The following is a 14,092-nucleotide window of genomic DNA, read 5'->3' on the forward strand; positions in this document are numbered from 1 at the left end:
CACAAGCTGCTCCCTGAATACAACGCTGACCTTTGAGGAGGGTACCCCTACAAATCTCTAAGCGCAGACTTCCAGGGAAATCTACCCAGAATCTCTCACATCTGTACCATAAATGCAGCTACCAGCTTTTCCAGAATATAAGACTTGACTTCATAACCAATCTTCAAGATCTTAAGGGCTTTTAAAATTTTTCAGTTGTTTAAATCATCATGCTTTCTCTCATGGTTACAACTTCTCTCACTAATAATAATGTGTGACAGTGTGGAGACAATATTATGTGGAGTGATTTACAGGGTGCTAAAAACTTGACAGGGCAGAAAAGTCTAGAGTATTCCCCTCAAGTCCTACATGAATATTTTCCTGTTGTTGTTGATTCCATTTATTAAGTAGAGGGCTAATGAGGCTTGTAGTATTTTATCCCTCTTCTGGATATCAGGGACAAATGGAACTCTGATCCTATCTTGTCCTCAAAAAACATATACAGGCTGTTGGAAGGAGATGAGAGAAGTTAAGCTACTCTAACATCCAGAGGAACGACACAGCTAGCACAGAATGTGGAAGGAACAAAGGAAAAATATCAGGATCTCCATGTACGGTTACATAGGTTGTGCGCTACACAATACTGGGGTCACCATCCCACAAACTCCATTTTCAAGAGATGCCTCTGGAAACCCAAAGTGTTAGGAATCTTGTGAGACTTCCAGGACAAGCATCCAGGAGTCAACCAGATACAGGTATAGAACAGGAGGGATAAGTTCTGACTTCTGGGGGCAGAGGGTAGGGAGAGGGAGTTGCTAAAGATGTTTGAAGGCTAATGGGATGATACATCCATCCCTTACTTTGAAAAGGGCTCAGCTTTTTAGTGGAGAATCAGAAGGAATCACTGATTAAAGTGTTCGATTTGGGGTCATTCAAGTCACTTCCTAATTCACAGTAATTACAGTGACACCCGGGGTCTTATATGACCTGTTACTGCCAGCCCTTACCTCTCTAAATTCACCTTTTATCATTTCCTTCTCTCACCCATCACTCCACACCACCACACTGATCCCCCTGCTCATCTTGCAGTGAGTCACACATTCACCCAGTGCAGGTCTTTGCTCTAGCTGCCCCCCCACTTGGAGCTGTGTTCCCCCTGCTTGGCCAACTTCATCTCTCCTAAATGTTGTTCAAATGCCACATCCCCGGTGTCTTCCCTGACCTCCTTATTAACATTGCAGCCTGTCCCCACCGCCTGGGGCATTCTGATTCCTGGGAGGACCCCTCCACTTTCTCCTTTTTCCAAATCACTTTCACCTTCGGGCAGACTATGAATTTACACATTACCTACAGGAATATTTGAAGGGCAGGAGTGATAAGACCTGTTTTTGCTTCCATCACTCTCTCTTTCTCCCTCTCTCTCTCTCTCTCTCTCTCTGGTTGCAATTTTAAGTCAGGATTTAGTACAAATAAATAAAAACTTACAAAGGAAATAAATTATGAGAATCAAAACTGTGGATCTTGCATTAATAACATTTAGCTTAGAAGTTAGCTGTATTGGATGGATTTGAGACATGAAGGTAACATCAGAAAATACTTCAATCCATCAAACACATACTGTCATTTACATTTAAAAATTACTTTCATTATATTAAAAAAAAAAAAGACAGGGCTTGCCTGGTGGCCTAGGGTTTAAGTCTCAGGCTATAATTTCTACGGCCTAAGGCCTGAGTTTGATCCCCAGCCAGGGAGCTGACACGCATGGCGCAGCAGACCTCTCCTGTCTCGTCCTCTGCTTCCCTCAGCAGTGTATTTCAATATATCTGTCTGTTCTGCTTCCTGTTCTGCCTCTGGCGAATCCTCTCTCACACATACACCCACCTACACACCAGTTCTATGCATAATTAAAAAAAAATTAAATATGAATGACAAAATAGAAGTTCTGGCATTGTGCTGAAACTGATTAGCGACACTTTTCTCTAGCTACAAGGAAGCTGCTATGGACCCACCAAGAGAGGACAAAGACTGGATTTTCCAGTGGTGGGAATAGATTGGCACCAGCCCCTGAATACTTCCTTCTCTTTCTGCTGGTGCCTGACAGCCTGCGATGGATCTGGGTGAATCCATTGGGCTCTTGCAGACACAGCAACCTGGATTTCAACCTCCTTAACACCAGGCTCTGAGCTACTCAGCAAGCTTTTGTCAATCCAGGTCACAAACAGATGCGAGATGTGGCTGAAAGATGCATATCTCTGTCCTCCTCTGTTGTTATCTACTCTGCTGTGGAAACAATGACCGGGATGGACACTAAAGACCCATGGTCCTGAGGGTCCCGAAACAGGGTCCAGAAAAAGCAATCAAATTTTGCTTGAGATGACCTGGTAAATGTTATATAGATAGAACCCCAAAACAGCTAAATTCAGAAAGAGTATGCCACAGAGGACCCAAAAATACTTTGTCAGAGGACAGGAAAGTCAGCTGTGGTTGGGCCACATCCGTTTGGAACCTCAGGGTCCCCCTCTGCAAACTCCCTCCAGGGCAGGGTTGACAAGAAGCTTGACTAGGATGAGGCCTGAGAGGGCAGTGTGACCCTCTGGGACACACCCAAACACATCTAAGTACAGTAGGGCCAATCAGAATTATTTCTCCCCTGGGGCCTGAACTCTAGCGCCCAGAGCAAGAGAGGGCCCACCCTGTCAATGCACCAGCACTTACCAGGTAGCGCTCCTCCTGCCTCATGCTGGGGGTGCGGATCATGTGATTCTGTTCCCCTCTCCAGTCTCCAAATCGTCGGAAAAAATAGTTGGATAAAAACCGACTGACGGGGTCTCTGATGATGTTGATGTAGACGGGCTGGTCTCCTCCAAACCTAACATATGCAGATACAGAGCTCATTACAAGCCATTACTTTGGGAGGAAAACAAAGCCCACTTAGACACTGGCGCCCCCAGGGGTTAAGATGGTCCAGCCACTATGGAAAGCTGTGTGGAGATTCCTCAACCTGCTAAAGATGGAGCTTCCATATGATCCAGCAATTCCACTCCTAGGTATTTATCCAAAGGACTGAGATACATTAATTCAAAAGGGCACCTGCACCCCTATGTTTATAGCAGCACTATTTACAATAGCTAAGCTATTGAAACAACCCAAATGCCCCAAAATAGATGACTGGATCAAGAAGATGTGGTACATATACAACATGGGATATTACTCAGCAATCAAAAAAGATAAACTCATGCAATTTGCAGCAACATGGATGGCACTGGAAGGGATCATGCTCAGAGAAATAAGCCAGAAAGAAAAAGAAAAATACCGGATGGTCTCACTCATAGCAGGAATTTAGAAAACCTAAATAAGAGACCAGGAAAAAGACTAATTATATTAAAGAAAAAATCAAAATCAACAAGCAACTATAAACCAGAGATACACTATGGGAGGCGGGGGGAGGAGAGGAGGGAATAGGGTCAAAAAAAGGGAGGTGGGAATTGTATGGGGAATATAACCAAATGAAAATGCATACATTGTGCAAAAATGAAAAATGATGTAAGAATTATATAAAATAAAATATATTAAACATTAAAAAAAAAAAGGATTCTCATCAGACAACCCCATTTGCCAAGGTTCCAGCATTTTATTAGGAGGCAGGAAGTGGAGATGGTGGCACCTGCCCAGGCCCCAGCTGAGAGGCCCTGGGGACTGTTTCCATAGTAGTTCTAGACCACTACACTGTTTGGCAAATGTGAAGGGACAGCTGGTCTTGTTTTCTCAGTAGGCTACAGGTTTGAGGGCCGGTTGCTGTGTTCCAGACCTGCTGGCACACATTGGCCCTCAGGGAACGCTTCAATTGACTGGCAGGTTCTGACAGCCTCACTGGGGAAGTGGCACTTATTCCACATTTTAATTCAAGCAGTCTCAGGGAGGTTCTCTGCAGTAAATGGATAATAATAGACAACAGTCACCAGGGGCTCAGTGTTCACCTCGTTCTAAATACTTTATGTGTCAGAATCGACTCACTGAAACATCATACCCCTTCAATGGCTTTGAACCCATAATTATCCCTATAGACACCTGGAGACAGGGCAGGGGAAACTGAGGCAGGGAGAGAGTAACTTGTGGTTGAGTCAGGATATGGACCCAAGTGGTCTGACTTCAGAATCTGTGCTTTGAACCATGGAAAGAAGATTCCAGAGTTGAGAAAAGTAATAAATGTGAAGGTTATCATGAACACAATAAAACCAAGGTAATTATCTTTGAGAAACAGCAGGTGGTTTGACATAAAAATCAAATATCTTGGTGTCCCCTTTCATTCCTCCACAGAGGGATTAAGGATTGTGTTGAATGCTGGTCCAAGGATATGACCTTCCCGAGGAAGGATGATGAGGATGCTTGGATTTTTCTTAAGGATTCCTCCACTTTCTCTTTCAACTGTTCAGAAGTAATGACTGTGGGGGGCCTGGTGAAACACTCTCGACTCTGGGCAGGGATCTTACTCATCTTCTCATAAAGATGCCCAGACTTTCTTCCAGAAAGAGCCCAAAGAAAGCAAACTGACACCCCCACCTCCCTCCAGTTGGCGGACTCCTTCGCCTGGTCCATAATCCAGAATCATTGTTACACGCTTCAGTGATGGACCCTCACCCTGATGCTAGCCCCTGCCCCCTCTTGCCCCACACTCTCTCTCTAGTAGTGTGTGCATATCTGCCTCTCCTACCAGACTGTAAGCCTTCTGAAGCCAGGAACAGAGCTGTTAAGCCCAGTGCATGGCACACAGTAGGTGCTCAATCTATGAAGATTTGAGGGCCTGTGTGTATGCTTCAGTGGCCAGAGGAAATAGACATAACCAGCCACCAATACTTCCTCGTATGTTAATTTTATAATGTTGTCCCCAGCCTATTTGCATTTTAAAAGGGAGTCTTTGGAAAGAAGAATCCAAAGGAATGAACAGGAATTTCAGGCACTTAGACATGTGAATGATATTCTGGATTCCTCAGCTCTACTTCGTAGGAACCATACTGCTCAGGAGCAAGATTAGCCTTATCAATAGGAATTCTTCTAGTTCCCAGATCCAGCTGACATTCATGCAACTAGATGAAGAGTTAAATAGTCCCAGAAGTCAACTGATCATCATCCTAGATGTAGTCTTTTTTCTTTTTATTTAAATTGGGTTTCAGAGCTCTGATAAACAGCAACTAAATAATGCTAGGGATTAGGAGGACAACACATGCACAGCAGCTGTGAATGCAATTAAACCCTCAGAAATTGCATCATGCTTTTGAAGACCTCAACTTTATTTCAATCATCATATGAGTCAATACACAAGCTTCCCACTTGGAAGTGGACCCAGCTTGACCACAGTCATCTTCCACTGAAGGACACAGGCATGAGCACTGACAAGACTCAGTAAACATGGATGACTTATTCCATTATGCATATTTTGTCCCAATACAAGAGGACCAGGATAATTTCCCAAAGCAGAAGTTTTAGAAGGCTTAAGAATTGATTGCCAAGTATCAAATGCCATAAAAGCCTCTCTCTAGAAATTTGTAACTATGAAAATGAACAGTAATAATGATGTCAGGCTGCCAAGCTTCATCCTTTTTCTAGGACGTGCAGCTCTGTCCCAAACTGGCAAAATCTAGGGGGACATGCGAGTTATACAAAAGAAGTCTGAATATAGCCCGGTGTCCCCATGCCTGAGAAAGAAAACAAATTTCACATCCTTATTCCATCCTCGATCAGGATTGGTTTCTCCTCTTACAGTAACTTCTAAGTCCTAGTCAGAATTTTTGGTGAACTTTAGGTCTCTTGGTCATCGAACCTAAAGCCTATTGCTGATTCTATTCTAGAACAAGAAGGCTTTGGAATCCACCTTCCACCCACAATCCCCTGCAGGACAACACTGTCCTACTCTTAAAACCTGTGAGAAAAGATTCTACAGGTGAAGTTCATCCTATTGTCAACCTGAGGAGACTTTGGTGTATCCCAAAATTCTTTTTATACACATTTTCTATAGTTTGAGCCACTCAGGAAAAGGATTAGTTTTTCTTCATATGCTTTTACAACTCTTAGTTTTTTTCAGCTACAATTTTAATTTCTTTAACTTTTTTTCATTTTTCTTTTTGAAATTCCTTTAGCATTTGTTCTGAGACATGTTTCCCATCTTTCCATACTCTCAATCTCTAATTTGGTCATTTTTAGGCTCTAAACCTTGTGGCAACCACAGGTGACTCTAGGTTCTGTGTTGTGCACATGAAGGAGTCACTTCACTTTCTGTCATTCACTTAACAACACACCCTTCTGTCCTTTGGGCACCAGCATCTTTGCATATGTGAAGATCTATTTTAAGTCAGCTTAAAATAGCTGTTATTTCCAATTTCACTGATTTGTTCAAAGGCCACATATACCAATTCTTGAATCACTACTGTGGGTCTCCTTCCAACTCTGCAAATTTATCATGTTCTTTTTATTTTTGCTTTTTTGATGAGAAGATGAGGATCCAAAGCAGCGTATACTTCGCTAGAGATAATAACTACCTGATTCTCATGTTTTTCATGAATTACTAATTATCTCCTTCTGCTCATTTTCTTCCCTGTCTCTCCCACATTGCTACCTCAATCTATCAAACCAGCAACATTAGTTACCTCTCGAGCAGCTACACAAATCACTGTGGTAGGGATTTTAGGGATACTTTGATCATAATGCTGAGGCTCTCCACCTGGAATATTAATGCATGTATTAAAAAATAAGATTTTTAGTTCTGAGACCAGAACCATTCTGGAGAAAATAAGACTGTTTGATCTTCCTTCTATAGGAGAGTTTTCTATGACTGGAGACAGTTCTTCAAAGTATATCTTTTTAAAAATTATGGTGAAATCTTCATAACATAAAATTTACCCTTCTCACCATTTTTAAGTGTACAAATCAGGTGCATTCAGTATACTCACAGGGCTGTGCAGCCATCACTGCCATCAAACTTCAGAACTTTCTCATCTTTCCTAAACTGAAACTTTGTTTGGTAAACGATTAAATCCCTTCCCCACTCTCCCCTCCTACGCCCCTCCCCACCCTGGTCCTGGCAACCTACTCTCTATTTTCTTTTTAATATTCTGGCCTAAAATTAGAAGCTATCGGGGTGTTGTTACCCATGTTAAAAGATGAGAAGTGCCATGAGCCTAGATGCTCACAGTTTTGAGCCCTATTTAGTGAGAAAGAGAAACTTTGAAGTAAGAGAAAGGCCCTCATGGAAAAGGATGTAATTGGTTGGGGTGGGGGGCAGAGGGAGGAGCTGCCTGCAGAAGGGAAGGGCAGAGATGGTTACCTAGAGGTTCTCTGCCGGAAGCTAACCCCAGTAACCGGCCAGGCTACGGTGGGAGGTCATCTCCATCCTCACAACCTTCTCTAGTGTGCACTGGGGCCCTGCAGCTGCCTGGGCCACTGCCTCCTATCTCTGTAGACTGTGAGAAAGAGTGTGCCATTTTAGAAAGATAAGTCCAGCAGTGTCCCACTCTCATTTGCTAACCCAGCTTCTGGGCAGTGTTTAAGTAGGTAAAGAAAGTGTTCAGTGACCAATAAAAACCACTTTTTTCAGATTTATTATTTTTTATTATGCATACAAGAACTGGGGTGCAGCCAGAGGTTGGGGGGGTGAGAGGATTCATCAAAGACAGAGTGGGGAGCAAAACAGGTGGAAATACACTGCTGAGGGGAGCAGTGGATGAGACAGGAGAGGTCTGCTGTGCCATGTGGGTCAGCTCCCCGCCTGGGGATTGAACTCATGCTACAGTAGCTGGCGATAGCATGGTAGTACTGAGACTCTAACCCCTGTGCCACCAGGGAGGCCCCTAAAAAAAAATTTTTATTCTGTGTTCTCTTTAAAGTTTAAGGCTTCTGTCACCATTATGAAAGATTTGCAGAGCATGGTATTAAAACGGATGACTTTGCTAAGGAGAATAAAAACGAAGTCAATATTTGAATGATGAGATTAGCAAGATCTGATTTGTTAAATCATGCCATCAGAGGGTGGACTTGACATAAATAATTAAGCTTTTGATTTTATTAAATTAAATTCTTAAGAATTTACTAAGAATTCTTAAGCATTAATTTTTTAAGAGCAAATCCCTATTAAAAATAAGGAAAGAACAGGACCAATGTGTCCAAAAGGCTTCCCTCTGGGCATCCCATCCTGTCTGCTTCTCCAGTGAGTGTTCCATGTTTAGATGTTTTGTTTCTGCAAGTGAGTGCTGGCATCAGGGACCCCATTTGAGATAAAATGAGGAAACAGACATGGAAGGGAAAGAGGGTGAGAAGGACCAGGCTGAACAAGAAAAATGAAATCAAGAAAGATGAAGAGGGCCTCCCCTGGTGGCGCAGCGGTTGAGCGCTGGCTTGTGAAGCTGTCCTCAGCCTCTGCAGTGCCGGTTCGATCCCCGGCTGCTGGGCGAGGGTCCCACATGGCGCACAGACCTCTCCTGCTGCCCGCTGCTCCCCTCAGCAGTGTACTTCATCATTCTGCCTGCTCTGCTCTCCGCTCTGACTCTGGTGAATTCTCTCACCCTCCCACGCTTCTGACTCTGCCCAGTGCTTGTATAAATAAATAAATAAATCTTTAAAAAAAAAAAAAAAAGACGAAGAGAAGTGGACATTCAGGACATTGATCTCTCCTATAATTCACTTGGACCATTTGCACAGCATTGAGCTCTGATACAAAACTTCATGCCTTCCTAGCAAACCCACATTGGGATTTTGAGGTGAATTACTGAGCAAAGAAAGTGAAAGTGAGGGTAAGAGGAAGAGAAATTGCATTGTCCGTAACAGTCTCTACAGTGAATCTAAGACACACTGTTGATGCTGGGAAGTTGACGTTTTCAAAAACAGTAACTCTTCTGGTTAATAGGAGTCAACATGTGAAACCACAGCATGCAAATATTAAAAATCTTACTTAAAGATCAGTGGAGAGTAGCATTCTTTAGCTAATTTTGACTCCATTTGCCAGGTAGCCCAGGTGAAACATCTGTCTGGACTGAATTTTCAGGTAAGCAAACACTGTAGAAAACCTCAGGAATCCAAACTGAAGTCTGAGACTTGTATTGAGCTGGGAGTGTTGATCTCCTCTGGCAGGAAACCATCTCCAAGGCAGCTACAAATGCACCAGGTTGGTCTGATACTATCACTTTCCATGGCTGAATTAATAAAACTGGCAATAGTGAAATGATTCCTAGCTCTAAAAATAAAAAGGAAAAAGAAGGAACAGCACAAGATACCTAGGTGATGAATAAATGAAATAAATCAGTTACTGAGTCACCAAAAGTTCACAGGCTATACATAGCACTGATGTGAATTTCCAGGTAAGAACATCATATTTAGTGGGGGGTGGGGGCAGGGAACACAGAGAAATAAAGGACAACAACTAAACTTTGTTTTGGTGTCATGTCACACATTTCAAAGATTCAGAGCATATATAAAAACAGGTGTAGGGGGAGACTAGACTTTCATTCTTATATTCTGAATTATTGTATTCTGTTCACCACCAAGGACCCTGCTGCATGTTAAGGATGAAGGATTAGAAATATCAACAAATTAGGTGGCAGTATTAATTGTTTGCTTAATAACCTCATTATCCTGAGACAAGCAAACCAGATGCCCGTTAGCAGTGATCAGGCAGTTTTCTTAGAGCACTTCAATTATCTCTGTTGAAAAAGTGAAAAAGAAATACCAGCCTAGAATGGATGATGTCTGGCCTCATCAAGACTCAGTACCCGCTGGAACTGCAGTTTCAGCCTCTCCCAAAACTAACCAGACTGGAGTTTCCTGGTCAGCATCAGTGAAGTCTTTTCTGCAGAAAAAGACCCCTTAGCCACCCCCCGACCCCGCAAATGGAAAGTGGTTTGGCCTAAATAATCTTTCTCATCTTTTGCTAATAACCGTGTCCCATCCTATTTCTGACTACAAAAACCTTTCATTTTGCATAATTTTTACAGAATCATTTCCTAAAGGCAAATAGATCTTTAAAATTAACTCAGTTGAACTTTTGCTATTTAACATTTCTGTGCTATTTAACATTTCTTACAATTCAAAATACATTTTAAAAAGGTGACAGCCCTCTTGACAAGTTCCAACTAAGTGTTTTTCTCTGTTATTTGTGTATTTAAGGGCTTTCCTTATATGCTCACAGTTTGCCTTTCTAGCTACGAAATTTTACTCAGATAAAGTGATTCCCTTCAAAAGAAAAGCTGGTTATTTTAACTCCCCATGTTGAATAAGTGTAACAATAATTGTGTAATATACTAAGGCTCAACTTGTGACTCTATGCCCACACTCAGGTGCCCCTTTAACTGGACTCCTTTAGGTGACTCTCTTGGCCGGGTTTGTGTTCACACTGGTGCCTTCCTCTTAGTTTTGAGGTAAAAGAAATAGTGAACCAACAGGATGAGTTGCCCCAAGTCCTGCGTGAACAGGTGGACTAAATCATGGACTTGAGAGCACTTCCAATTTGGCCCCAACACTGACCGTAAGATGCCATGCCAGACAAAAAGCACTATAGATTCTGACTGATGATTATCTCAAAATTTCCTGGAGAGAGAATGCCAAGAGCTGACACGCGTAGTTGGAGTGTAACCCATCTGTGCAAGCCCGGTGTAGCCCAATCCAGACCACGCTATGGTGCTAGCCTCTGCCCCACTGTGAATACCTCCACCTACCTCCCTTCAGGGAGACCGGCCATATTCTCCTGCCCAAAACTGGCTCCCTCAGGCATGAGTCTCTAATAAAGCCTTGTCTGGTTCAAGTACTCTCTGGTGAGTTCTCTCCCTAGAGCACAAAAGACCCACTCTTTTGGGTCACAGCTGAGCTTCTTCCCACCTAGCTGCCTTGTTTCCTCTCTCAATGCCTCCCAGGACTTCCTCTTCTCCTCTCACTTCTTCCTCCTCTTCTCAGGAAAATCTGGTGACTTTCTATTAAAGTTCACCACATTTTATTGCTGCTTCACCTTTCATATAGTTTATATAGTTCATATAGTTGTGTAGTTTATATAGTTCCCTGAAGGGCAGGAAAACAAGAATTGTTCACTACAGAAGCACCAGTCTCAAGGAAGCAAACAGAAGATGGAGGGTGCTTTAGATCTGCATTAATCCAATAAAGTAGGGTGGAGGAAGGGATGGAATGGAATGGAATGGAATGGAAAGGAATGGAATGGAATGGAATGGAATGGAATGGAATGGAATGGAATGGAAAGGAGTAGAATGGAGAGGGGTACAGTGCAGTGCACTGGAGCAAAAGCAGGGCCCTGCCCGTAGGTGTGTCACAACAGAGACGCAGTAAGGATACACACAGGATAGGTACAGACAGTGAGGGTCAACTGTGGACTCAGAGCCTTCTACAGAAATGTCCCTTTGAAGGCCACTTGAGTCTATGTAATATCCTTCTTGTAAAGAACTTGAAGTGCTTTCCTTTATGTGTCCAGAGCACCCCTACAAGGTAGACGTAGGAACAATTGTCCCTATTTTATAGCTGGAAAAACAGAGTCTACCCCTACCCCAAAGGGTGAATTGGTCAAGGGGAAGGGCTCTACTCAGAGGTCCTGACAGCTAAACTAACGCTGTTTTCTGAAGAGATGGTACCTTCTGAAAGATGCTCATCAATCTTTTCTTTCAAGATAAACTCAATCAAGATTAAACTCTTGGAAACCTGTTTGATGCATCATGATAAATATGGTGATGACAGATTAAACAGGCCATGATAAAACAGTTACCACGCTCTGCCCAGCTCTGCACACCCAAGGAGGGCACTGGATTTGGCTTGATCAGAGCTTTACACTGGCCTGAGTTAACAATTAAATCTGTTGCCTGGCCATTTGTTTCAATTTTAAAGATTTGACCTATGAGACAGGAAGAGTTAAATGAATGAGGTTTGAGGACATCAGGGGCGATGCAGAAGGAATCTCACGAGTTAAGCAAGGGTCACAGGGGAAGTCTGTTCTCTACAAGTCATAAAACGTAGTGCCTGAAATAGCTAACAAGTCCTCATTATCTAATTATGTCTAATTATATGTTCTTGGCCTACTGGAAGTGAGAGGCTGGGTGTAAACTCCAGACATTCCAGTAACAAGCCACTTTATAAATGTGGTTAGAAACACACTCCAGCTATCAATTCTGTGGCCTTGGGCCACTGAGGATAATTTGCAGGTGTGCTTCCCACTGTCCAAGAACTCTGGTTGTCAGGCTTGCTGGGGAAATTCAGGGGAAGCTCGCTTGCAGAGATAAGGTAGCAACTACTCTCTCTTAATAACTGGCTGTGCAGAATCTCAATCTCTTCACTCTTCATGTGCACAGGGCCTGCTGCACAGCAGGATGTCCTTTGGAGGCAGAAAACCTTCCACCCCTTTATGTTAGTAATGTGCCTGCCCAGTGAACTCTGCAGCAGTTCATGCTCAAGGCATGCCTAGGCCAGGCTTTGGGGGGCCATGAAGTTAGTACCAGCTAGCAGGCGCTCTCCTGTTATTCCTCTGGGGAATAACAGGAAGGTGTCAGCCAGAAGACTGATAAGGGGGCCCAGGGTCTGGAGCTGGGCAGCAGTTTTGCCCCTGGACCCTGACATCTGTCGGTTGTCGCCAACTGTGGGCATTGGCCAGCTCTGCCCTTATTGAACTACTCCCTGAGGGGAAGTTAGAGCCAGGCCTTCCTTCCTGGAAGGAAGGCCAGCTCGAGAAGATGAATCTGAGAACCAGCTGACAGTAAAGCACAGGGGGGCCTATGCTAGTGGCCACTGAGACGTGAACGCCCAGAACTTGAAATTAACAACGAACAGATCCAGGGGTTAAAAATCTACATTTGAAGATTTGCATTATTATCAGAAGGTTCCTGCAGCTGAAGAAGGAACAGGTTTCTAAACTACCCCCAACAACATCAAACATACCAGGCTGAGAATAATTACATGGAAAATTATATTTAAAAAGTGGGCAGAGAGGCTCATACTAACATTTTGAATCCTATAAAATCCACATCTCCCCATCACTAAGTTATTCCCAGGGTCATGTGCAGGTTCGAATTGCATAAAATTGGGCAGTAAAATATTCCTGTTAAAAATACCCAGCTGTGGTTGCCTAATTTATTTGCTTCAATACAAAACCTGATTTTTTTTTTCTTTCTAGAGAACTGTCAGGTCAAGTGGCTTCTCATTAAAAAACAATTTCACATTTTTATAAGATTTAAGATTAGCATTCTAGGAAGAAATGAAGCTTCTGTCGAAATATTTCAAATTTTGATCTCTCTCTGGCAAAAATAAATGGATTAAAAATGTCTTTTCAGGAGCAATTAGCTTGCCTTGGAAATGAAGGTAGATTTGAAAGTAATCGTTCATTAGACAGAATCTAAGTACTAAAAAGAAACGAAAGAACCGTTAAGTGGGAAAATTTCTTACCTTGAGAAGTTGAGGAAATGAACATGTCGAGTGAATAAATAGGGCTGTTCGGCAGTACTTATATTTTTAATCAGTTCCATCTATTAAAAAAAAGCACAAAATTAGCATCGCTAGGGTTTAATGTACCAAGTCACATTTAGCTAAAGGTTATCTCCCCAGCTCCTTTATTCCCCATTATAGCCTCCTGGACCAGGGTCAGATTGCTGTGTTCTCTGCAACAGGCTTCCTCCTGAAGAAGACAGCGCGTCCCCGATGTGCAGTCCTGTATTTAATTTAGTTGACGTGACCATGAACACAGGGGGCAGATGAAGTCATGGTCCCTGGAGAAGGGAGAGCCTACTATACTGAAAGGCAGGTAAGAAAATGCCTTTAGTTCCTCCATTAAAGTCCAAGCCAGGTAGAGGCTAGTCATCATTTTCTATTTCTATAATGGCATTACTGGGATACACAGACATGTTTGAAACTAGTTCTATAGAATTTCAAAGTGGAAATTAAACATCATGCCTTATGATTTTTCTCTTTCTTATAAAAATGGACGAAGCAACTATTTCTCAGCAAATATGACCCTCCCACCTCCAAAAAACTGCTTGGCTTTTTGGTGGGTGGCCATGTGAATGATTTATTTGCAGTTATCAGCGAGGCAAAAAATCATCTCTATTTGTATAAATGAACATTTATGGCTCTTCTGGAACATGTCATG

At 42.8% G+C, this 14,092-nt stretch overlaps 1 protein-coding gene across 1 annotated transcript in view; it reads right to left on the bottom strand.

Annotated features, from left to right (window-relative positions):
• UST (uronyl 2-sulfotransferase) overlaps nt 1-14,092 on the bottom strand; it is a gene marked incomplete at its 3' end in the record, with an annotated part of 262,702 nt that overhangs the window by 86,306 nt on the left and 162,304 nt on the right. Inside the window, exons 4-5 of the mRNA XM_084228839.1 lie at nt 13,393-13,472; nt 2,695-2,848 (exon numbers count right to left, since the gene is read on the bottom strand). Coding sequence (XP_084084965.1) covers nt 2,695-2,848; nt 13,393-13,472 — 234 coding nt within the window. The remainder of the gene's footprint in view (nt 1-2,694; nt 2,849-13,392; nt 13,473-14,092) is intronic.

Source organism: Talpa europaea (genome assembly GCF_964194135.1).
Source record: "Talpa europaea genome assembly, chromosome: 2".
NCBI classification, from domain to species: Eukaryota; Metazoa; Chordata; class Mammalia; order Eulipotyphla; family Talpidae; genus Talpa; species Talpa europaea.